Genomic DNA, 24,225 nt, shown 5'->3' on the forward strand with positions numbered 1-24,225 from the left:
AAAAATATCTTTTTTTTATTTTTTAATATAGATAATATACAACATCATTCATTGCTTGGTTCTGTTGGTTTTAGGGTGTCCCATTGAAGTACATGCCAGAAGGGCAGATAAACCATTTTAATCTCTGTGTGAATAAAAGTGGTGCTGCACGAGAGATGAATACATGAAATTGATTGAGATACGCGAAAACTTCATAAGCCAAAACTTTTTGGAGTGAGATATTTTACTTTTTATTAAACATTTGTCTGAGGTTCTTTGCAGATAAAATATGATGCAATTCTTTTTAAACATGTTTAATTAAGCTCTATAATTGCCTGTACATGAAAAAAAATCGGCTAATAATGAATAAAGGCAGACAAAAAGACAAGATAATACACGAAATACACATTAAAATAACAATAACTGTCCGTGAGTGATGCACAGCGGGTAGAAAAACGAGTCCATATCTTGTATTAAAGCAGACGTAACCGTATACGTTCGTCTCCTGCCGTTTAATCACAGCTGGAGCTGCAGATTGTGAAGGTGAACTACATTACCCAGAAGCCCCACTGCAATAACATAACCACGTGTCATTTTCAAGCCAATCGGAGCCGCGCCGTGATGTTCACGAAGTGACGTGTCGCATTCGGTTATTATTGAGGAAAAAAAAAAAACCCACACGGGGCTTCTTCCGATGCTACTCCTTTAAACGAGCAGACAGGTACCACCAACAGGTTGAACGATGGCAGAACCCAGCAAACAGGACATTTCCGCTATTTTCAAGCGACTTCGCTCCGTCGCCGTGAACAAGGTGAGAGTTTTTATTCCCGGCTGAAGGTGAAATGTCTTTTTTTTTTTTTTTTTTTTTTTTTAAACAAGGAAGTCAGCCGAACTAAAAAAAAAAAAAAAAAAAAAAAAAAACATCTGACACGTCGCACTTTGTTAAACGCCGAAGCTGGCTTCAATCTACCCGCCGGCTTCGTTTAGCTTTTTTTTATCCGGCGCGAAGTCACGGTTGAAATGTATCAGGCTTGTCGAAAACGCGGGAAATAATGCCACGTGGAACATTTACAAGAGGATGAAAATGTCAGAAAACTTGGGGGAGAGAAAAAAGCAGGCGTTGTGTTAGCTGCCCGCTAGCTTGCGTAGCCGTGTTTTGGTTCAGGCTTTTAAGTTTCAAGACCCGTGTGGTCCACTAAGAATAAATAATAATAATTAAAAAAAAGTCAGCCATAAGGAAGCGTTCAGTTCTGTCCTTGTTGTCTGTAAATGTCATCAGGAAATTCAAACCAGCAGCTGTTTGAATTAGCAGCAGCGCGGGTCGCCTCGTGATCCTGGAAACGTGCACTTCAGACCCGAACAGCTGTTTTTGGACTAACAAACACGCCTCGTGTTGTTGGCTTACACATCTATTGAAATTTTATTTTTCAAATAGGGTGGAGTCGAAACACCAACCGATAAAATGTCGATTGCCTTATGTTTTTTTTAATTTATTTATTTATTTTATATGCATTGAGAAAATGCTTTATTCTTGTTCTTTGCTCTCTGACCTCTAGAGTTGCTTTGACTGCTCAGCTAAAAACCCCAGCTGGGCCAGCATCACCTACGGAGTCTTCCTCTGTATAGACTGCTCCGGGACTCACAGGTCTCTGGGGGTGCACCTGTCCTTTATCAGGTAAGTCGGGTCTCATTTTGATAACAAAAAGGGGGGGGGAGGACCTCCACAGGAAAAGCATCGTGAGTATGGAAAATAAAGGAGATATGGATTGATGGAGACATGGATTAGTTCAATAAGGTTGGCGCAAAGGCAGCTGGCGGATTTAAATGACACTTGTGATGTTCAGACAGTCAAAATCTGATTTATGGGCTCATCCAATCCGATCGTATGTAGAAAGCCTGAGCAGCCAAGACGTTTGAGATCCCATTTTCATAGATTCATTTCAAAACGCGTTCATATTTGGTGTGAAATGTGAAATTTAAATACAATTTTAGCAAATCCAGATTTTAGTTCTTGTTTTTTTTTCTAGTCGCCCTTAGAAAATAGGGCAAAGAGCTCTGGTATCCAGAGGGAGCTTGGAGTAGAGCCGCTACTACTTTTGCGTCACAAGGAGTCAGCTTAGGTGGCTCGGACATTTGATCAAGATAGATAAGAGAGAGAGATACTTTATTAATCCCACAAGGGGACATTTTTTTTGGATGCCTCCTGGGCACCTCCTCCTGGAGATTTACTGGGCTCGCCCCCGAATGGGAGGAGACCCCGGGGTAGGCCGAGAACCCACTGGACGGATCTGGCCTGGGAACAGAAGTGGAGCTGGAAAATGTTGCTGAGGAGAGGGAAGTCTGGACAAACTCACTGGACCTGCTGCCACCGCAACCCAACCCCGGATAAGCGGAAGAAAATGGATGGAGGGCCTTTTTTTTAATTTTTCTTTTCTTTTCCGTCTATAACTTCTGACATCACATAAAGTTCACGTGCACATCACACTTCCGGGAAACGCGGCAGTATGTTGGCGGAGGGAGCTCGTCACAGCTTGATCTCCTGGACTACAACACTCGCCTTGACAGCTACCACTTCTACGTCTGGGTGCAATGTCGTTATTATAGCAAACAATGTGGATAGTCAATCAGTTTTGAACTGACAGTCTGAACAAAACAAGTCAGAAGTGAACTCGGGGACGGCTTCGCCGTGTCTCAAAAGTAATAACGGAAAATGTGAAGTCTTCTAGTGGCCGACTGAGAGAAGTAAACACTGGAGTAATGTGCTGCCTGTGCCGTTGAACCATCTGCAGAGAGGCTACAGTTTACCGGTGGAGGCGAGGGTGTCATGAATTCAAATAATTTAGTTTAAAATGAAAGCATGGGTTGATTTTTCATCACTTTCAAAAGAGAATCATTTCTGACCTGAGGGATATCAAGGAGAAAATGTTCGCGCACAAATGTCGTTATACAAGTAGAGAAATCCAGAGAAGGGACGAATGGTTTTGTAACCGGAGGTGCAGTTTGTCCCTGTCCAATGACATATTCTTCAACCCCTAACTTTATGTTACACAGGTCCTCCGAGCTGGATTTCAATTGGTCTTGGTTCCAGCTAAGATGTATGCAAGTGGGAGGCAATGCCGGCGCAGTGAGTACCTCAGGGAAAATCGTACTCCCAGCACTGTGACACACACACACACAATTTAACTTGACCATTGCTGTTTGCTTTTCTGTCTCTGCTCCGACCTTTTTATGGCAGATTGCATTTTTCAATCAACATGGCTGCACAACCAGCGCTGCTAATGCCAAGTACAACAGCCGAGCTGCTCAGCTGTACAGGGAGAAGATAAAGACTTTGGCCACGCAAGCAACCAGACGACACGGCACCGAAGTAACGCAGACGTGATGTTTCACTGTGAAATAAAGAGACTCCTGCGCGTTTTGCCTCTTTGCTTATTACTCTTCGAAAACGTGTCCATAAGTTCTCCGATCATTAAATCAGATTCGCTGTTCTTCTTCTCCACAGTTGTGGCTCGACAGTCAGGCTCCTCTCTCTCCAACATCACCCGACGGCAACCAGGTGGATTTCTTCAGCCTGCATACACAGGTATACAAGTGTGCTCTCTTTAATTGTGATTTTTATTTCCCCCCCCCCACGTATCTTGCCTTTTATGGATACCTTCACAGTGACTGGGGATTCATACAATTTCACCACGTACTGTATTTCTCTGTGATCTTCAGGCTGTTCCTCAAATTTTGAACTTGGAAAAAATGAATCTCAGCACCTCCACAACACAGAAGTGTTCAACGCCGGATAAAGATGAAGACCGAAACGGTACGCCGTGTGACTGCTGAAAAATGTCATATAAAAAGACTCACGGCAGTTTTATCTTTCGTCTCATCACATTTATGCACTCTCACCTTTCAGGTAATTTAGAGGAGGGTCCCAGTGTGGAAATGCTGAGTGAGTCTCCAAAATCAAATCCAGGTCTGGTCGTATTTCATTTGAACCGTTTCTGCAGTGATGACTCACGGAGATGTAACTTTAGTGCCCTTCACTCTTTCCAGAGACTTCCTCTATTTTCAAGAAGAAGCCAACAGGTGCCAAGAAAACGGTACGTACAAAGCAATGTACTCCGCGTGTAATACTTTGTATCGTCGGACGCAGGACAGCGCGTTCATTAAAGTGTTGTCCGCTTGCAGTTGGCCTCTAAGAAGGGCGGTCTGGGCGCTCAGAAGGTCAGCAGCCAGAGTTTCTCCGAGCTGGAGAGGAAGGCTCAAGCTGCCGACAAACTCCGAGAGAAAGACGAAAGTTCTGATGCTGTCAAAAGGAATATTCCATCTGAGGAGTTCAAGTGAGAGCGCTTCCCGTTTTCTTTTTCTTTTCAAATCTCGACTTCTCTTTCTCGTGGTAATCTCCTGATCTCCAAATGAAAGAGTCATTTTGCGTCCGCTGCCACAAAAGAGATCAAAGGTCTGTTTGTACTTTTTTTTTAGCTCCTCATAAAGGGGCTTTCATCATAACCAGAACATGAAGTCTCCGCTTGCATTAAGCTCGCCGATTTCTGTCCTCTTTGTCCGTCCTGAACTCACCTGCGTTTCTCCGCCTCTCAGCGCTCCGTCCATGCGACTGGCCTACAAAGATCTCCAGCAGCAGAGGAAAATTGAGGAGCAGAAGCTGAAGGGGTTAGAGGGGAAGAAGAAGGAGCAGGCCGAGAGGCTGGGCATGGGGCTGGGCATGAGGGGGTGAGATGACGAAGAACGAAACACTCCAAAAACCCGTCGTCGATCAATTCTCTGTACGTTGCTCTCATCGTGGCTCGTTCTTTTCTCAGCGGTGGAGTTTCTCACTCCGTGACGTCAGACATGCACATGATCCAGCAGGAGAGTCCACTCAGAGCCAAGACCACCAAAGGACGAAGATTTACAGAGGAAGAGGAGGATGAAGGGTCCTTCAGCGCCAGGTCAGAAAAAGAACATTTTTGAATGTTACCCTTTTGTTTTTTTATGATTCTTTTATTTACATTGCCAGTATTTATAATATTATTGTTGTACGTATTAGCATTTGAGGGATGTTAAAACTTTTTTCTGAACTGCTTCTTTTTTTCCCAGGGTCCTGTCCCGGTTTGAGGATCAAACCGAAACCTCCGATATCTTCTCTTCTCGGTGGGGTGAGGGAGGAGATGCAGGAGGCTGGATGAAAGAGAGCAAGAAGCCAGAGCCAGACTTCTACATGTCCTCCACTACATCTTCACTTGATGACAGGTAGGCTAATGTGTGTGTTTTTGCATCCTGTTGCTGTAACTAAAGGTGCGTTTATGGCCAACTGGGAAATGGGAGAATTACACCTAAACACCCGTCAAAGAAGGAATATAAAATACACAATCAGAAAAGTTAAGACTTCTTGGTTCAACTCCTCCATGTGGGTTTGTTTGTATGGAGGAGACGTATGTTTGTCAGTTTGTATATTTCATGACTGATGAATATTTTTGGTGTAATGAAATCATTGCAGGCCTGCAGCCAGGAGGAAACCAGAAGCGGTGCCAGTGTCCGACACCGGAGAAGCTCGCAAAAAGTTTGGAAAGGAAGTCAAAGCCATCTCGTCTGACATGTACTTTGGAAAACAAGACAACTCTGAGGTAAACAATCACAACATGTATCCTATACTCTATATCTATATCTCTCTCTATTTCAGTTATTTTTAACTTAAAGGTAGCTTTTCCAGTGAAACATTAAAAGTACATTTAAAACAATTTGACTTTCTGTTCTAAAGTACGAGGCCAAAACTCGTCTGGAGAGATTTTCTGGGAGCGCCGCTATAAGTTCAGCAGACCTGTTTGATGATCCGAAGAAAGACACCGGTAAGACATGATTGCATTATTGTTTCAAAAACAACACGGCGTGCGATTTACCCAACATTTAAATGTGCATAATTTGTTTATTTAAATACATGTTGAGCCTCACGCGAGAACACTTTTCTGTCGTTCTCCTCGACGTTTTTTTTCCCCCGTGAAGCAGTCTCGTACGAGTTCTTTAAAGTCGGTGCACAACTGGAGAAAATCCTAAATACAAATCAAGTCAGGCGATTTATGCAGCGCATTTTTTAACACGCGTTGACCAAAGTGTTGAACCAACAACCGAGATTGGATTGAACTGAACACATTAAGCCGTTAAAAGCAAACTGAAAAATGAAAAGATAGAAGAAAATCAGTGAACGCGGCGGATTAACTTCCACGTGTCATTTTGTCCACCCGAGTGCTTCTTGCAGTGAGACGCAGGTGTGTCTGTCTTCCTGTCTGTCTGCCCGCTTGACTCTGTGTCTCGTGTCCGCAGCGAGTTCGTACCGTCTGAGCAACGTGCTGCCAAACGCTCCCGACATGTCGCAGCTCAAACTCGGAGTGCGTTCAGTCGCAGGGAAACTGTCGGTCATGGCCAGCGGCGTCGTCAGCTCCATCCAGGTCGGTCCGAAACACCTCGCCGTAACCAGTCAACACCGACAAGTATATTTCTACTGTGCACTTTTAAGTTCTCACGATGTGCGTCTTGTGTTTTTTTTTTTTTTTTTTTTTTCCAGGATCACTACAGTTCCTGAGTCGTAACGAGTCGGGATTGAACGTCCGTAGTCGAGATAACATTTCCAGTGAGTGATGCGCGCTCATCTCGGGAGGCACCGAAAAAATAAAAAACCTGTTAATTCTACGAGCCCGTCTGCAGAATTTATCCCGAAACTCCCCATTGTATACATCTATATCTAGCTTCTATTAGATAATGTATATACCACAGTTGCTAGAATCATATCGAAATGAGCAAAGCACAATATTTTCAGTGGAGTCGTCGTCCCTGCAGACACCTTGAACGAACATGTCCGTGTCTTACTACTACATTCATAACGAATATTTAGTTTGCATTATTTTTGCTTAGTTTGCTTTGAGGTTTTGGGCATTTAAATGTTTAGAAATACTGTATGTAGCAGTGTGAGTAGGTTTTGTGGTGTTATGAAGGAGGGGGGGGGAGGGGAGGGGGGGTTCCTTTTGGTTCCTCAACTCCGTTGAGCTCAACATCTAAATGCTGTTGGATGTACTTATCTGGACAACACACTCACCACGTGCACGCTGCAGTGGGTGTTTGGTGTTGGTTTTTTTTGTCTCGCGCATTTACGCTGGTTTGAAAGTGTCCTTTCCGTCCCCCAAAAGTGCACTTATGTTTGCTCTTTCGCAAGCAGGACCAAAAGCTGATAAAGAGGCCTTGGGAGACCAGATGCAGTTCGTTTCTTTAACTGAGCATGTTGTCGGTTAAATTGAAGATAAATGGACTCGTTGGCACATTCATTATCCTGTGAATAGCAACCTTTTTTTGTTTTTGTTGTTGTAAGTGACAAGAAGACGATACGACAACGCTGAAGCAGCTTTCAGATATCGTGCTTAAAGGAGCAATGATGAGCTCGCGCCAGTTGCGAGGTGAGAAGACGGGACACGTCACGCTGCTCTCGGCCGGACCAAGTGGTTAGCTTGGCTTAGCCTAGAATGAAGACCGGAAATGGGGTAAACTGGTTCGGTACACGGCGACAGGATTGACCTGCGGGCAACTCTAAAGCTCACCGATCGTATTAATGCATCGTCTTGGTTTAATCAACACTAAAAACAAAGTGTAAAAACAACACTCGGGGTTTAATAAGCTGTTGCTAATTAATGGACATAAACCCCGCCGCTATCAGTGAAACTTGCACCTGCAGCAGTCTTTGTGCAGATTAAACAAACCTGATCCGACGTGTTTGCTGATGAGCTTCGGAGGTCCCGGTGGACAGATTTAGTTTTCTATAGACAGATCCAGGCTCGCTGTATGCTAAGCTATATATTTGAGAAGTTGTATCGCATCTAAGCGTATTTTACAAAATGTCGAATTTTTTTTTCTTTCCTTTTTAAAACAAAACTCAAACCGTTAAGCGATCAATTAAATCGCACCAGAATGAATCTGCTGTTTATCGCTCAGTTGCACTATTTTTTTTTTATTTTTAAATTTTATTTTTTCCCCCTCAATCCAGTTGCGTAGAATCGAACCCGGTCAACATTTTAACATCTGCATTTATTGAGTTTAGAGCGGCGCCTTTGATGATATTATGGCTTGACTTTTGTTGAAGTCCGTCTTTAGATGTCTCCGATGAATCTCCAGATTGTTCCGCTTGCTGTATTGTGGAACTCCTGAAGTCCTGGGTTTCCTGATGCGAGGAGACATTTTTGTAGCTTCCAGGCTTCGTTTCCACCTAAAAGATGAATGTAAACAATCCCGTTAAATCCTTCATTTTTGTTTTGTTCTGCCAAGGTCCACGTTTGTGTCTTTTTGAGTGACGTCGGATTATAACCCGAGACGGCGATGGAACAGAAGTAGTCCTGCAGGTGGTGCTATAGTTTGGGATTTGAGATTCAAAAGCAGTTGGATATCTGGTTCACGACTTTGGTGTTGAACAACTACAGCATGTGCTTTTTAGCATTTCGGCGAAGTGAGCCGTGATTGCAGAAGATATATAATTTGTTCAGAGCGAAGGGACTAGTGTTTGACTCGCAGAATGATGGTCTTACCGAGTGCTTTTGATTCTTCTCAGGAGTTTGATTTGACACTAAACGAGGCAAAAGTACAAGTTTTACATCCTGAAGTGACCAAATATTTGCTTACTCCCATCACTGTATGCCTTAGTCCAAAGATCTTCGATTAAACCACTCTAATATTGCAATATTGTGGAGTTTACCAGTTACCTTGTTTGTTTGTTTGTTTGTTTGTTTTTGTGTTAGAAATTGCACGTGGCAGCTTTTGCGCGGATGTACTGGAATCTTTGCCTTTTTAAGTTGACGTCCATGTTAAGATTTTTTTTTTTTTTTTTTTTTTTTTTGGGGATCTCTGTAAAATTGTGTCGTCTTTTGTTGATTATCGTTAGATGTGACAGAGGAGCGTTGCAGCATGTGTGATTTGCATGGCTCTTGTAGTTCTTTAGAGTTCGTTGACAAATCCTGAATATAAGAGAAATAACCGATTTCTGTATATTTGGCTTTGAACTGCTACATACAGTGTTGTACAGAGCTTTGAATACCCTTTATTGGAAGCTATTGATAATCATATTTTGACCATTTTTGACACTCAAAATGTAAGTAACAATTTTGGAAACATGCCAAAATAAATGGCTTGTGCCTAAACTCTCTAGTCTCTTTATCATTTCTTCAAATCTTTCATCTGCAGCATGCATGTACGCATTTCCTCTCCAACTTCCTGAGCTTCAATATTTTTTCATTTATCGTTTAGTTCATAAGATGTCTGACGGTGGTGTAAATGCCTGTTGTAATTAAATAAAAAAAAAAATCTCTGTGGATGTCCCTAAACGTCTTTATTGTGCAAACAACTGTCCCAAACACAAAATATTCAAATCACTCGTTAGATAAATCAGACCTGCGAACATCTTTAGAAAAACTGTAACCTTCAGAGAACCTTTAGGAAATGTTCCCATACGGTCACTGTTCACTCGGGTAAATCTTCACTGAGAGGTTGAAACGAAAGAATATTTTTATATTACTTGATAAAAAAAAAAAAAAAAAAAATCCAGTCATAAATCGAGTAATTTTTGACCAATCGACTAATCGGTTAATCTATAAACTGCTCCAGCTCCATCAGACATCATTAGTCCTGCACGACCAAATGCTGGCAGCCGCTTACGTGGCCGGCTGGTGCGTTTTAGGTACTTCCTCTTCTGTCGGAACTCTTGAGTGTCACAGTTGGTGGTTCAAGTTGGGCCATCAAATAAAATGCAGCACCTAACTTAAAATGTTCGTTTTCTTTAAAACATTTGCGCCGGATTTAGATATCTATCCGACTGCTGTGTTTATTTCAGTGTCATAAATTAGTACCTCTTGCGAAGTACTCCGGTAGTTTGTATTTACGACCTCACTGGGAGCACGTGAATGCATCAGCTTTCCAGGGAACAGGAGCAACCAAAAGGAGTTTTATAGCCGCAAGACACGCTAAACCCAGCTGTTAATTATACTTTATTATTATTTTTTTTTAAATGTTACTTCCTACATTATGAACTTGTATCTAAAGCAGGAATCTTATTTTATTCTGCAACGTAACGAACAGAAACTCTAGTTGGCCTGTTTAATTCTCTCGAAGTAAAAAGATTAGCAGCTACGGTGCATTAAGTTAGTTGTGCTAAAATGCCCACTGAAGTAAAGCAGAGGAAGAAGACTCAGGCTCAAAAACAAAGTGAGGACCGTCGAGAAACGTCGTCTGCAAACGAGAAAGACGAAGCGCACAAAGCGAAGACGGAAGCTGGACACAACTCGAGCAAAGCGCATCTGGACGTTAAAAGTCTGATGTGTTTGTTGTCGCTTGCGGCGTGCGGGGCTCTGAGCTGGTAAGCACTTCAATTTTTTTTTATTTTTTTTAATTTTAATTTTACCCAAGGTGTGTTATTTACTGCAGTTTTTTTCCGGGTTTCAGGGTGGTGCTGCAGCAGAATGACAAGTTTTCCCAGATGGAAGAAAAGTACCGATCTCTGCTCGGGAAAACGTCCAGCCTGTTCGACATGGAGGAGGAGATTGTCAAAGTTTCCAAAAAGGTGCGTTTGAGTCACAGTAGAGAAGAGCTGGAGCTGGTTGGAGGGACGCGGATTTAAAGGGTCATTTCACACAAATACATTCATTTATTTTGTGGCGCTCAAAGCTTTAAGTCACTAAAACTACCTTCGACTGAAGAAATAAGTCCCGATATGAACTGTTGATGGTGTATTTTGGGGGTTTTTTGGGGACATTTTCTGACCACGGATGTTGCTTTTCACCACAAATAAAGTGGTGGTATCCAGGTACTTGAGGAAAACTCAGAAACAGATATTCCAAAACTGTCTGCATGGCTAAATCCCACTTAAGGTCATTACTAAAATATATATTTTTTAATTTTATCTTCTTGTAATTTTGCTGAATTGATCCTTTAAATTACTGCTTTTTAAATTGTTTTTATTTCTCGCCGTAAAGTTGGAAAGATGACGATTCAGTTTGACATTTTGATTTGGTTTCCTGTGAAATCAAGTGCGGAGGCTCCGTGCATCACTGGTTCCAAATATGGAGATTTTTTTTGATGAACAAATTGTGTTTATTTTTCTGGTTTGTCTCGTATCTGCTTTTCGGGATAAATTCTGTATAGTTTCACTTTTATTCAAACTGAACAAATTGGGGGGGTTTAAACAAGAGTTTTCTGTGACAGCGAGGGTTGCAAGTACACATTGCTTTGTTGTAAAGGGTCACAAGTCAAAAAGGTGCAAATATACTGCCATAAATTGTATAATGTTTATAAAATTATAAAATGTTGTAAAGGCCTAAATTGTGTTGAAAAATCAAGAAAAACAGCATTCGATTTGGCACAAACTCTTCATTGCATCTCTCCTACATCTCTTTCAACTCATCACTTCTTCCTCTAAAGTTCTGTCATGTTGTTTACTTTGGTCGTGTGTTTGCATGAACTTTGTTTACCACTTTTTGCACTTCATATAAATGCTGAGGGTCGTAGAGCTCCCACAGAAACAGCCCTCCTGCTTTGTGTTGCGGCTGCAGCTCGCCGCCTCTGAGGATGACCTACAGGAGGTGCTCTCCACCGTCTCCTTGGCAACGCGACTCCAGCAGGACATCTCCGCCCTCCATGCCGCCGTCACGGCGATGCAGGCCGACGAGAACTCCGCCTCCCGCGACCTGCAGGCGGTCAACGGCCACTTCCTCAACGTGACGGAGACGTGGCAGGGGCGGCTGGCGGTCGTCTCCTCCGACCTGGCCGCCCTCAAGGCCGAGTCCCGCGGTGCTCACGCGTCAGCCACCGAGCGGGTGAACGAGGCCGAGCGGAGGGGCCGGTCGCTGGCGGAGAGGCTGGAGGAGCTCGAGGACAGCACAAAGAGGAACGCCCGAGCTCTGGAGCGCACGGAGGAGGACGACACCAAGCGGGCGCAGGATCAGCTGGACTGGAACACCGAGCAGATCCACAAGCTGGAGGAGCAGATCGGCAGCCTCACCAAGAGCGAGGCTGAGCTGATCTTCCAGCTCCAGGAGCACATCCCCCGCGCACAGGCGTGTGAAGAGCACCTGCCGCAGGTAGAGGAGGCGGTGCGCTCCATCCTGAGGCTGGGCGGGGACCTGAGCGGGGCGGAGAAGAGGCTGGAGGAGGTGACTCTGCAGGTGTTTGGGACTGAGGACAGCATGCTGAAAGCGCTGAATGAAATCCTGGAGATCAGGCAGGAGCTGGACACCCTGCAGGCTCAAAACAGCATCCTGAAGATGAAGAACGAGCTGTCCGTGGTCAAAGAGGCGGTCCGTGAACTCACCATGGTGCTGAGGGAAAATAGAGCGGGCAGCCCGACGGACTATGATACTGTGGAGGAAGAGGAATGGAACGACGAAGAAATGGAGGAGGAGGAGTGGGAGAAAGACGAGCAGGACGAGCCAACTCGACCTCCTCCTGATGACCTCACTGGATGATGTCGTTGTTTTGAAGGAACTAGGGACAAGGAGTGACGATGTCCTGTCGTGCTTGTTCGCTGTATTTAGGCTCTTGATTAAGTTCAGCATGAAAGCTTTTGTAAGATTTGTACGTCGGTTTAATGTCCGAAAATTGTGACCATCACTGTGTAAAAGTAGCCTGAACATGAACTCGGATAAACAGACACCGTCTTCTACAGAAACATTTAACTTTGTGCACCAGTTTTATAAACAAAACTCTCAAGCCAGCCATTTGCAATGATTCAGTTTCACGACAATAGCTGTGGCCAATATTTACATGATGGGTTAATAAACTGTTCAACAGGTGTTTCATTACTTTATCAAGCAAACATTCTCCAGTTCCAGCGTCTCAATTTTGAGGTCTATTTTTCTTTCTCTTTCAGTACGAAACGGAATATTTAAAAGTTTTTAAGTGTTGTTGTTCGGTGAAAAAGAAGTTATTTCATTGAGCGTTGGACATTTTTCACAATTTCCCTCCATTGCAGAGTGAATGATCAGTTAATAAACAGGAAAATAAGCACTAATGAGGTGTTGCCTTACTTTTCGCACAGGAAGAGTTTCTGCTGATGTAAAATTAATCTACATTAATTAATTAATCTACATATGTAACTGTCACTTTTCCATCAGTTTTTGGTTTCACCTGTTCAATAATTCTTATCATTGGTCTCTTTTAATAAAATCTTTCTTTTTTTTTACAGAAAATATCCAATTTGTTAGAATTTGTTTTGCATTCTCTTTTAATCCTCGTGTGCACTGAGGCGTGTGTTTCTCTCGTGTTTTTCATAAAAGGGGGGAAAAAAAAAAAACTATAACGATGTCTTGTATTGTCTGATTGCTTCGAATAACCTCCCCGTCCTCCATGTTCCGGACGTTCTGTCTCAGTGTCAGAGTGTCCAGCTGATGCTGGAGGGTGTCGGGGGTCAGCGCAGGGCCCTGCAGCCTCAGCTGGAGGGTTTGGAGCAGGACGTCGGCCGGCTGAAGGAGTGGTCCTCTGGTCTGACCGACAAGCGAGCTCAGCTTCAGGGCAGCCTGACGTCACTGACGGACGCTGTGGGAAAGATTGAAGAGCGAACCTCGGCCATCTCGAAGGACTTCGCCAACAAGGTTTGTCCCAATTATTTTTCGGTTTCTGTGTTGCAAAAAAAAAAAATCTGTGAAGACTTTGGTCCCTTGCTGGCGTTTCCTGTGATTCCAGATGCAGAAAACGAAGTTCAACTACGGGGGTGAAAACATTCATTTCCACTATTGGTGTGATCGTGTCTTGTTTTTCTCCCCGTTAACACACAAAAATATAAAGATGTTTAGAAAAAAAAAAAAAGCTAATTACAGTAATTTCCCTTTGGGGGTGAATAAAAATCGATCCATCTATATTTCTAAACCATTATTGGATCATCAAAGTAGTTGATAATTCATTTTACGTTGATCAACACATCATTGCAGATATACAAAAGAAAATATATTTTTATTAGGGCCCGAGCACCGAATTAAAACCTTTTTAAAATTAAATTAAATTAAAAAATGTAAGCCATTTGGCCACGCCCACTTGCAAAACCACTAAAATACGTAAATCTTCGCTCGGAGTGACGCGTCTGCAAACCTTCATGAGCTTTTTAGCATGTTAAAGCCTCCAAATAGTCAATTTTATTTTTGCTGTTTGAAACACTTCTCCTCTATTGACCCTGCAGGTGGCGTCAGTGCGGACAGATGTGCGCAGGATGGATGGGCTGCAGTCTGAGTTGGAGTCTCTGCTGACTCAGGTGGGGGAGCTGGAGGACAAGACCACTCAGATGGAGCACAGTATGGTCAAACGCATCGGGGATGTCCTGACCAGCAGCATTGACCGAGTGGCCAATCTCCGAGCTTCATCCGAACGCAACGCTCAGGCCATCGATCAGCTGCGCAAACGTGTCCCTGAACTCACCACCGCTGACGAGCAGATCTCAGAGCGCTTGAGGGACCTCGAGAGCGGCCGAGCTCGCCTGATAAGAACGGTGACCTTCGCCAGTGACCTTAAACCAAAGGTGACCGCCATCAGGAGAGACTTCGGGGCGTTCGAGCCTCAGCTGTCAGACCTGACTCTGCGGATTGGACGGCTAGCAGAAGATCTCACTCGGAGAGAGCAGGATATCGCTGAGCTTCGACAGACACTAACTAACCTCACTGCAGTGGAAGGAGATTTAAGTGTTACAATGAAACAGGTTCGTGAAATAGCGGATTTATCTGATACTGGAGAGACGCACAGGCCAACATGAAAGGGACACTTTAAAAACCTCCGACAAGGAGAAACTGTTTGGTCCCTTCAGCCTTTTCGTCGGATCACCTGTCACACTACTGTTTGAATTTTCTGAAATAAACCCTTTTTATCACAAAGTAAACAAATATGAACTTTTGTCCAGCAGATACTCTGAACATCCCTGAAGCACAACGCCGGTGTGAATGAGAGCGACCAAGTCAGTCGGCATTTCTAAATGTCGCAACATGTTTTTAGAAGTTTTCTTGTGGGAACTCATGACAAAGATTCCTTTGTGGGCTTCTCTCCAGCTTCATTGGAGTTGCCTGGTTGAGATTTGACTGGTTTATTGATTTAGTGGCTCTGGAAATGTGGAGGAAATCTAGAAAAATGTAATATTTTGACATTAATTCATTCATTATTGAGGATGTTAAATCTGGGTCTAAAATAGGTGTTTGACATTTCGGGGAATCTGCTGGGAGTTACCGATTCCACTCTGATGTTTAAAGGGCAAATATGAAGCTACAGCAGTGGAAGAAGTTTATATCTATAGTTATTGGTGCTGGCCTATGAAGCAGCACAGTGTCTTTGTTTTTTTGTGACACTTTTTAATTGGAGAGCTTTGAACAGAGCCATATTAACGGTTTCCCCACCTTTATACTACGCTCAGGTGACGGGCTGCTGCTGTTCAGCGTCCAGAAATGAGAGCGGTATAAATCCTCCAGGCTGCACACAGCAGCTCCAGTTGCCTCTGTTGGCCTTCATCAGAAGCGCCTCACTTTAATTAAGTTGTGACCGGACTTGAAATTCCAGTTAGCCACCAGAGCTGTGCAATATACGAGTGTTTTCTTAGCTCCTTACGTGACTTCCTGAGTTCATGAGCGTCCAAATGCCCTTCAGCAAAACACATAACTTTGAAGTGTCCCGGTGAAGTGGTCACACAACGCCAGGCTTTAAGCTGCTGAACACGGAAACACATTTCTACAGAACACCCGGAGAAGAGACAAAATGATCTGTTACGTGTCACTTGGAAAATGAAAGAGTTCAGCGTCTGGTGTTCGAGCTGAAAATCATCGGTTTGTGTATTTAACGTACAAAGATGTATTTAAACAATGTGGCGCTGCTTAATATGAGACGTTTACTCCAGAATTATATTAGCAAGATATAAATTATACAGCTGACATTGAATTCTCTCTGCACGTGCAAATTGTCCTTCCCACTCTTTCTCTCGGCGTGTCACCAATGATGTAACAGTAAAGGCAACCAAACCAAACCAAGCAAGAAATCATTTTATCATGAAGTTCACGCCCCAAAAATCATTTTTCACAGCTTTGAGTCAACAAGTTTTTTTTTTTATTCTTGTTAAAAAAACCAAACAAAAAGACAGCATCGTGTAGTGAGTAAACAAAGAGATGCTCACAAAGAAATGCTCACAAAGAGCTGCTTGTTGCATTCGGAGGTTCAAAAAAACGGCCCTGGCACAGAAAACATCTAAAAAACAAACAAACCAATAAAAACATTATAAAATCAAACTACAGTGCAGAATGAGTGTGGATTTGAATTCACAGGTCAGCAGTCCAACTCCGTCCATCTCACCAGTTCCCCTCCCTTTTGCTTTTTTATTCTACTTAAGTGTGCAACATCATGAGAAGTTTGGGAAATAAATTCTTCATAGAAATACTTAAAGTGGGAAATGGTCACCCGTTTGGATTCATGGTTGTCCCTGTTGTTGGATGTTTTGGCGTCCCGATGCGACTAACTTACGGTCTCTACGCTCCCTTCTTGCCGGGGACTCGGGATAAGGCTGCCAGTGTCTGTGTGGTCTTCTGTAGAGCCTCCTGCAGGGCAGAAATAGCCTGATCGTGGCCCTCTAGCTTGGCTGCTTTGCTTTCCAACCCGGCCACCATGACTCTTAAGTTCTCCAGCTGCTCGGGCTTCATCCTGCTCCCGTTGTCCTCCAAAGCGGCGAGCCTCTTGTCCAAGTCCTCCACCTGCTGGCCCAGGTCGGAGTCCTTCGAAGACAACTCGGTCTGGGCCCCGCCCAGAGCCGCTATGTTGGTCTGGAGCTCCTCCACGCTGCTCTTCACCGCCTCCAGCTCCTGCTCCAGGTCGGATTTGGCTTTCTCCGCAGCGTCCGCCTGTGCGGCGATGTTGCTCTCATGCACGTCGTATTTGACAAACAGCGATTCCACTTTGGAGGTGATGTCTGAGGCGGATGCGGACAGTGCATCTCCGTTCTCCTCTGATGCTTTGACTTTGGCCCAAAGTTCATCGGATCTCTTCTGGGCCTGAGCGGCCGCTGCATCCACCTGCTTCTCCACGTTACCGACAGCGTTGGCGAGCTGCTCCGTGACGCTCTCCAGTGTCACAGCTTTGTCCGTCAGAGCCTTAACTTCACCCTCTGCAGCGGACAGCGACTGCCTCAGACTCCCGCTGGTTTCCTGCACTACTGTCCTCACTGTCTCAACCTCCTCAGACAGCGAGGCCACTTCCTGGTTGCGAGTCTGCAGCTCTTCCCTCACTGTACCAATCTGGTCTCTGAGGGAATCAGCCGAAGAGTCGGCCGCCTCTTTGGCTGATTTAATTTCAGCTACAGCTTCAACGATGGCCGACAGTTTTTGTTTGATGAGCGCCGGGTCTTCAATGTCGCCCAGACGGGCTTTGAGATCCGCCAGCTGGTTCTGCGACTCGCCCTGAGCTTCGGTGAACTCCGCCACGCTGGCTGTGATGGACTGACTCACCTCGGCCAGGCGCTCCTCCACGGTCCTCTCCAGAGAGGAGAAGTCGCTCTCTCGGGCCTCCTTCAACTCGTTGATGCCCTGTGAGAGCTCCCTGAGCAGATCGTTCTGGAGCTTCTGAAGGGCCTCCTCCACCCTCCTCGTCTCCACCTCGCCCCTCTTCATCCGGCTGATGGACCCCTCCAGCTCCACCCGCGTGATGCCCAGTGACGACTCCAGCCCGTCCACAACACTCCTCAGAGACTCCACCTGAACGGGACGTGGAAACAAACAGCATTAGCAGCATAAATACGAATTTAATATACAAATATTACCCACGTTTTCTCTTATCAACATCTTATAAAGCACACATGTTCTTTACCCAAATCAATTTACTGCACTTTTCCTGAGATTTCAATCTGATGTCATGGTCCTCATCAGTAGGTTGGTGTATCCCAGTTTTAATGATAAACATTGGCAGCCTTATTTGAAATAGCAGTAGCTTGTTCCATATTTCAAAAGAGCAGTTTCTGCACAGAATCATACTTAAACCTAATATACTTGTTTTTAAATATAATACATAATATTTTGATTTGATAATTTTTATTTTTATAATTTTATAATGATTTTACAGTTAAAGAAAAAGATAGTGCAGATTATTCTTTTATGTCTGTCAATTGAGTTTGAGCTCTCATCCGAAGTAAATTAACCCAACAAACACGTTGAACCTGTAGCACTAATTGAACCTTTTGCATGGGATGAGTCATCACAAAGCAAGTAAATATTTGAGGTAAATGAAAACGCTCGGAGCAATATGTCCTCAATGTAAATCAAATTGCTTAGACAACGGAATGAGGAATGAAAAAAATTAAATTCTGGAGACCTAAAATGAGCAAACAGCTTTTGTTTGCATGTAGTAACATTAGAAAATAAGATTTATTTTTAATAAAACATTTGTATATTTCACAATTTACAAGCTTAGGAAAGATATTGGTGATTATATGAGTGGTTGTGGTGCCAGCTCCTGTTCTTTATGTAACAGAGTGAGGATATCTCCTTTTTCCATTCGAAACTTAAGTTATTGATTGGGTAAACTTGTCCTCATCTGCCATGTCCAGTTTTACAATCTGCAAAGGCGTGTTCTCATAAAGAAACAAACATTATGGAGGAATGATTTATTATCCACCAGCTCTGAAACTTTTACTCACTGAAAGTTTGCTCCTTGTATCCATCCATCAGGGACTTTACATGCACCCAACCCCCATCAGGACATAAAGTACAACAACTCTAAGGAGGGTTATGTAATTCTACACAAAGTCACGTCCACCAACAAGAAAAAGTAATATGCATGTAGTATATTACTTCATTATAAAGTTCTTAAAAGCTTTGGGAAAACTCAAGCTAAATATAAGAACTTACTCCCATTGACTCCCATCGTTTTCCACTAACCTGTTGGACGACCCTCTCCATTTTGCCGCTCAGCTCTGCGCTCTGTTGTGCGCTCTCCTCGTTTTTTGCATTGGTTTCCCGGATCTCCTTCACAACTTGCTCCAGATAAAAAGCAGAGAACCCTGCAGCGCCTATTAACCCGATATAAAACACTGCAGTCAGAAGAAGCCCGACGTAGCTTCCTGACCGCGGCCCCTGAGGTGCGGGGCCACTCTCCCCGTTACTACCGCTGCTCTTTGGGCTTTTCTTCGACCCATCCTCCTGGCTGGACGCAGCGCTCTTCTCGCTGTTCTTCTGTCGGTTTTTCGAAGTCATCGTCAGTGGCAGTGGCAGCTCGGTGTGAAGAGTGTGTGTGTGTGAGTGTGTGTGTGTGAGTGAGTGAATGACTGTGTGCTGCTGGTTTTGCAGTCGTGGATGGAGAAGGTTTCCAGTCCAGGCCCACTAACTGCACCGGCAGCGTATCAGTGAGCGCGTCGTGTCTTTCCACGGGTATTTTTTTTTTGTTGCGTTGAGCTATGCGGATGGGGGCCGTCCTACGTAACAAGTCTGGGTCCAGTTTAATGACATAAAACCACCAGGAAACAATGAATGGTTTGTGCACCTACCGTTACGTGTTGTTATGTTTTAAAAAAAACAAAAAACAAACACGTTATATCTTTGCGTCAAGGACTTGGTCAACTTTGATAATCATTTTATCACACACTCAAAGATAAGAGGGAAGTCTTATCATTTCCAAATAGTTATTTTAAGAACTTCAGTTCATTATTTAAAAAAAAAAAGTTGAATCATAGTGAAGGTGAAGAATTTGATCTTTTAATCAACTTCAAGATCAGTTTTAAGGGAGAAATCCCGACGATCCCATTCTGTAGTAAAGATGCATCACTTTGGCACAAAATGTCAAAAAAAAAATTTCGGCGTGTGTGTGTGTGTGTTATTGAGACAAAATAGTCTATTACTGTCGTTACTGTTTTGACACAGTTTAATTAATGGTTTTCTGATGCAAACTTTGTGCAAACGGTTCCTGGAGGAGCAAAGTAGTGCAGGGAGGGGCTCCTTCTTCCCTCGTTTGCTCCTCCTTTCATACGTGGCAGCTGTAGCCTCGGCACTGCAGGCTGTCATCCTGCTGCCTGTTGCATCTGTGCACCATAAGACTGCTTTACGCAGAGCAACAAAACAGAAAAGTCACACGTTGTGTGTTCACAGTCTAAGAAGCGAAACGTCCAAAGTCCAATGTTTTAACTGGGTATAAATTATTTGATAACTCAAAGCGCCAATTGTTAGTTTTTAATTCTTAATATTTTTTATTTGTCCTACTCTATTATTTGAGCTGATAATAATGAAGGCTACTAAGATATTTCCATAGGCCTTCAGTTGATATTTTGACTTGCAGTTTCCCCTTTCATATGACAGTCAATCATTTGTTTTCCTTTAATACAGCCGCCAAACCACAAAAAGGAAATATCACCGCTTGCAAAAAAAAAGCTGCTCCTTCTTATGAGTTCTTAAATTACTGTGAAGAAAAATGAGTTCATTTGTGCCATGTTTGCATTTCTCTGTTCAAACACTAGATGGCACCGAGAGAGTGTTTAATGCTGACAGCAATCCCGAACAACACAATTAGCACATGGAGCCAAATCCACTGTGACTCCATGAGATAATTATTTGTTGACAATAAATAAATACAAAACAATTATATTTTATTTACAATTATAGCGTTATGTGATTACTGATTGAATCCTGGATGCAACATTGTAATTGTAAAATGCAATATTATGTGCAATAAAACAAGCAGCCGTTAGCAGTGCACTGACCTGAATAAGACAAATAAACCACAGCATGTAAATAATTATAGGTGAAAAATACAAAACAATTATTGAGTTTCCAAAGAAACAGATTACAAATAGCATGCCTACCAAGCTTCAGTTCAGATTTTAATAGGTGTGAAAAGTTTTAAATAAGAGGAAAAGAAAAAACTGAATCGTAGGAAGACACAAAAATGAAATGACACTCAAAAATAGGGAATGTGGTCAGCTTTGAAAATAATAAGCATAGTACGAAGTATGAAAATACACACATATACTCATATGTTCTGGAGTACACAACTATAAAAACCAAACAAAAAATTTAAATAAATACTGAAAAACTTTATGGATGTTTACACATTTACTTCATGTAGCCTACCTCTTTAACCATGTTTATTTCGCAGAAAGACCCATTTTAATGCAGAAATCACAATAACAAGAAACAAATATTACAGACAAAAAGGACAAAACTACAAATATATACATCGGGATAAATGAAAGGAAACCTACTAAAAACCACAACGTTAAAATAAAGAATAAGGAACAAAAAAAAACAACAAAAAAAAATAAAATAAAAAAATCACAATATTGCCTTGGAAAATGAAGAAAGTCCCTGTTTGAGGGCGCGAACTGTGGTTTACGAGCAGACCTTGAACGCAGCATGAGACTCCGCCCAGACGCCGTGACAACACACGCCGCTCCTCGGACGCCCGTCCAGGTGAACCGTGTCCAGCGGATATCTCAAGAGATCCGGACCGCTTCGGAGCTTCTTCTTCTTTTTTTTTTTTTTTTTAAATATTAAATCAGTCTTATCCGCATGAAATGGCCTAACGGGATACGCTTCGTGTCTGAAATGCCCGTCTCTCAGCCGCCAACTGCCTCTCATCGCCGTGAAAGTGTGTGTGGAGAGAGAAACGCCGAAATGAAGACCTGAGCCGGGGCTGGAGAAGGGGGGGGGGGGTGAAAATTTGAGCTGTTTTATACCTCGAGTGGGAAAAGCTTAACGGGTTAGGCTCAGCGAGGCAGACAGACAACCAGCCCCCCACGGGTTGGGGGTGGGGGAAGGCTCGGATATCGGGGGGTTTGGCGCGGCCATGGCCGGGCTCATCAAGAAGCAGATCCTGAAGCATCTCTCCAGGTCAGTGAACGCGTCAAAGACGGACGCTAAAACGAGCTTAGCCAGCGCCGAACATCGAAACCTTTACAAACGGGTTGCGTTTCGTGTTCGGACGTGGACTTCCGGAAACACCGCGGTTTAGTAAATTAGTCCCATGTTTCGTAGACAAGACTGTCCCCCCTCTCTGTCCCCCCCCCCCTCCCACCGACTGACCTGAGACGTGGCCGCTCGGCTAACGGTGCTTAGCACCGGGGTTAGCTCGACCAGTCCGCTGAAGGCAGGTTGAACCCGTCGAGCGGTTTAAAAAACCCGACGAGCTCATCATCATCATCATCATCCTCCTCCTCCTTCTTCCCCTAAAGGCGAATTATTCATTCACAAACACAGGCCGCCCGCGTAAATCACAACTCAAAGACACCTATAAATAAACACAACACAAGATAATAGCGGTGGAAGAAGTATTGAGGCCCGTTATTGAAGTAGAAGTACTGATTCTAAGTACTTCTACTGCCATGTGAAATGTACTTGGGAGTAAAAGTACACAGTATTCGTCGGATGCTGTTTCATGTGCATCACGTTTCGTTGTTATCATGTGTTTGTGTTGATTCTGCAATAAACACGTATGTGTGACAAAAATCAACAAGATTGAAAAATGAATCCAAAAAGGTTTTTAAAAAAAAAAAAATTAGTTTATGTAACTTAATGAGAAAAATAAATAAATCTCAATTTCAAATTCAGCAGATTTTGAGATAGACGGTCTTCGCCGGACAGGAGTGGCGTGAGAAATTGTGATCTAAAGCTGTCAAGACAAATCCAGTATAAAGTACAATACTTGACTTTGTGATTTAGTGGACTAAAAGTATAAAGTTGCTTAAAATGGGGGGAAAAAACTCAAGTTCAAATACTTCGAATGAATACTTAAGTAGAGTACTTGAGTTACTATAATGAGGGGAGGTCAGCAGCAGGGTCCCCGGGGTTTGTTTACTCGGGTTTAAACCCTGCTCATACGGTCTATATGGACCTTGTCGCTGGTCATGCAGAGTCCACATGGACCTCCAGTGTCCTCACCGCACCAGATAAGATCATTTAGAAAGGGAAATCCGCCTAATACGACACACTCGACTGCCTTTTGGACCGCCGTTAAGCGGCGTGAGAGATAAATAAAGACGGTATTGGTTCAGGATCTGTTTAATGTCACATTTTCATGCGTAGAGCCGCAACGATTAGTTGATTAAATGTCATTTTCTATTAATGAAGAAATGCTGAAATTCTCTCGATTCCAGTCTTTATGATGTGATTTTTTTTTTTTTTTTTAATTTTATGTTCTTGGTTCCTTCAGTCCTCCGTGATAATAAGCTGACCGTCTCGTGGTTGCGGACCGTTGGTCGGGACAAAACGGCGCGAAAACAGCCTCATCATCAAACTGACATCTAATGAAAACAGTTACGTGTAGTTCAGGGCAGCGTTTTAGCTCTACCCCGCTTTTCATACATTATTTATTCTTTTCCGCCGTCCCTCGCGGGACTTTTCAGTGGGCTGCTTCCCGGTTTTGTTCCAGAGGGAGAGCTTGAAACCTACAGCGAACAGAATTCACCTTGAACTACTGCTTCGAACAGAAGAGCGTATTGAATACCGATGACGGTGAAAGCCGGGCAGAGCTTCCAAGTGAGTGGGAGAAGTGGCAGCTGCCGACATCGACTGTAAACTGCAGGTCGCGGACGACTCGGACTTTGAAAAAGCTCGTTAGTGTGCCGGCGGACCGGCTCCTAGAAAAGATAACGCAAAAAGAGAAGGCTTGGTGCCGGATGAGTTGTGAATTTGTCACGCGCCGGTTAGTGCCTCGCTGGGTTTGCTTTGTCCTTTTGGACTCTCGCACGCTGCCAGAGCTAGATTTTTTTTTTTTTTTTTTTTTTTTTTTGCACTGTCTGCAGCGCACGGCCTCTGGGCGGCACGTCCTTCGGTGTCCTTGCACCGCTGTGTTGTGTTGAGACAGCGGTTAAGTGTTTCCGCACATGACTGTGCATGTCTCTCGGCAGCGTTAGCATCACCGCTGACGGGAAGCGGGCAGAAGCGTCGTGTGACGTCGTCCGTCTTTTGGGCCCCGTCATCTGATCTTTGTCCGGGCCCGATTGGTCTGACAGCCGGCCAATCCTGCGCCTTTTGGTCGGTGCAGTGATGTCATGATTGAAGCACTGGTGTAAGAATGCCAAAGCAGCTTTAAACCCCCCCCCCCCCCCCCCCCTCCTTTACCTCCCCCCCCCCTCAATACACTGCTCTGATATGAGTGGAGCTACAGTAGACGGTGATTCTTATACGTGCGTGGATGACTCAGGCGGCTCAGCTGCAGCGTCGTGCCGCTTCATCAGCAACAGCCGGGAATAGTTTGTGCTGCCATCGAGCTTATTTATACACACTGTAGGTGTGCTTACACAGC

At 43.8% G+C, this 24,225-nt stretch overlaps 4 protein-coding genes across 11 annotated transcripts in view; 3 read left to right on the forward strand and 1 right to left on the reverse strand.

Annotated features, from left to right (window-relative positions):
* The first annotated feature begins 651 nt into the window (after positions 1 to 651).
* On the forward strand, positions 652 to 6,959 carry arfgap3 (ADP-ribosylation factor GTPase activating protein 3). Of its 4 annotated transcripts, none has more exons than XM_069164728.1 (16): positions 652 to 790; positions 1,536 to 1,654; positions 3,031 to 3,103; positions 3,215 to 3,346; positions 3,482 to 3,562; positions 3,697 to 3,790; positions 3,884 to 3,943; positions 4,024 to 4,070; positions 4,159 to 4,310; positions 4,570 to 4,701; positions 4,791 to 4,919; positions 5,068 to 5,220; positions 5,468 to 5,594; positions 5,729 to 5,816; positions 6,289 to 6,413; positions 6,530 to 6,959. In XM_069164728.1, exons 1-16 carry the CDS (start codon positions 722 to 724, stop codon positions 6,545 to 6,547), a joined length of 1,599 nt encoding a protein of 532 aa, XP_069020829.1. In that variant the 5' UTR covers positions 652 to 721; the 3' UTR covers positions 6,548 to 6,959. The 4 variants fall into 4 exon arrangements, with proteins under 4 accessions (XP_069020829.1, XP_069020830.1, XP_069020831.1 ...); XM_069164729.1 differs by having other exon boundaries at positions 3,884 to 3,919; XM_069164731.1 differs by lacking the exon at positions 652 to 790 and adding an exon at positions 904 to 1,065.
* Positions 6,960 to 9,900: 2,941 nt separating this feature from the next.
* Positions 9,901 to 14,837, forward strand: ikbip (IKBKB interacting protein). 2 transcript variants are annotated; one of them, XM_069164734.1, is made up of 4 exons: positions 9,901 to 10,351; positions 10,438 to 10,555; positions 13,359 to 13,580; positions 14,162 to 14,837. In XM_069164734.1, exons 1-4 carry the CDS (start codon positions 10,152 to 10,154, stop codon positions 14,726 to 14,728), a joined length of 1,107 nt encoding a protein of 368 aa, XP_069020835.1. In that variant the 5' UTR covers positions 9,901 to 10,151; the 3' UTR covers positions 14,729 to 14,837. The 2 variants fall into 2 exon arrangements, with proteins under 2 accessions (XP_069020835.1, XP_069020834.1); XM_069164733.1 differs by lacking the exons at positions 13,359 to 13,580; positions 14,162 to 14,837 and adding an exon at positions 11,544 to 13,342.
* A 1,199-nt stretch (positions 14,838 to 16,036) lies between these two features.
* ckap4 (cytoskeleton associated protein 4) lies at positions 16,037 to 19,330 on the reverse strand. Its single transcript, XM_069164732.1, has 2 exons — positions 18,873 to 19,330; positions 16,037 to 17,693 (listed from the first exon to the last, which is right to left on the reverse strand). The coding sequence occupies exons 1-2, from the start codon at positions 19,185 to 19,187 to the stop codon at positions 16,476 to 16,478; spliced, it is 1,533 nt and encodes a 510-aa protein (XP_069020833.1). The 5' UTR covers positions 19,188 to 19,330; the 3' UTR covers positions 16,037 to 16,475.
* Positions 19,331 to 21,365: 2,035 nt separating this feature from the next.
* bltp3b (bridge-like lipid transfer protein family member 3B) overlaps positions 21,366 to 24,225 on the forward strand; it is a 32,065-nt gene continuing 29,205 nt past the window's right edge. For 3 of the 4 annotated variants that reach the window (XM_069164977.1, XM_069164978.1, XM_069164976.1), the window contains exon 1: positions 21,367 to 21,812. In XM_069164977.1, the coding sequence (XP_069021078.1) occupies positions 21,769 to 21,812 (44 nt within the window). In that variant the 5' untranslated portion in view covers positions 21,367 to 21,768. Of the gene's footprint in view, positions 21,813 to 24,225 lie in introns of all 4 variants that reach the window. The other variant, XM_069164975.1, reaches the window with a different exon arrangement.

This window comes from Embiotoca jacksoni, unplaced genomic scaffold (assembly GCF_022577435.1).
Source record: "Embiotoca jacksoni isolate LCO1_2020_lvr unplaced genomic scaffold, fEmbJac1.0.p SCAF_32, whole genome shotgun sequence".
Taxonomy (NCBI): Eukaryota; Metazoa; Chordata; class Actinopteri; family Embiotocidae; genus Embiotoca; species Embiotoca jacksoni.

What these genes read in the sequence shown, in the direction of transcription:
- arfgap3 (XM_069164728.1), top strand. Translation starts at nt 722, where the DNA reads ATGGCAGAACCCAGCAAACAGGACATTTCCGCTATTTTCAAGCGACTT. An exon ending in TGGGAGGCAATGCCGGCGCA is followed by an intron (nt 3,104 to 3,214) that starts GTGAGTACCTCA and finishes TTTTTATGGCAG; the next exon opens with ATTGCATTTTTCAATCAACA. An exon ending in CAACAGGTGCCAAGAAAACG is followed by an intron (nt 4,071 to 4,158) that starts GTACGTACAAAG and finishes GTCCGCTTGCAG; the next exon opens with TTGGCCTCTAAGAAGGGCGG.
- ikbip (XM_069164733.1), top strand. Translation starts at nt 10,152, where the DNA reads ATGCCCACTGAAGTAAAGCAGAGGAAGAAGACTCAGGCTCAAAAACAA. An exon ending in GCGTGCGGGGCTCTGAGCTG is followed by an intron (nt 10,352 to 10,437) that starts GTAAGCACTTCA and finishes TCCGGGTTTCAG; the next exon opens with GGTGGTGCTGCAGCAGAATG. An exon ending in TTGTCAAAGTTTCCAAAAAG is followed by an intron (nt 10,556 to 11,543) that starts GTGCGTTTGAGT and finishes TTGCGGCTGCAG; the next exon opens with CTCGCCGCCTCTGAGGATGA.
- ckap4 (XM_069164732.1), bottom strand. Translation starts at nt 19,187, where the DNA reads ATGACTTCGAAAAACCGACAGAAGAACAGCGAGAAGAGCGCTGCGTCC. An exon ending in TGGAGAGGGTCGTCCAACAG is followed by an intron (nt 17,694 to 18,872) that starts GTTAGTGGAAAA and finishes CGTCCCGTTCAG; the next exon opens with GTGGAGTCTCTGAGGAGTGT.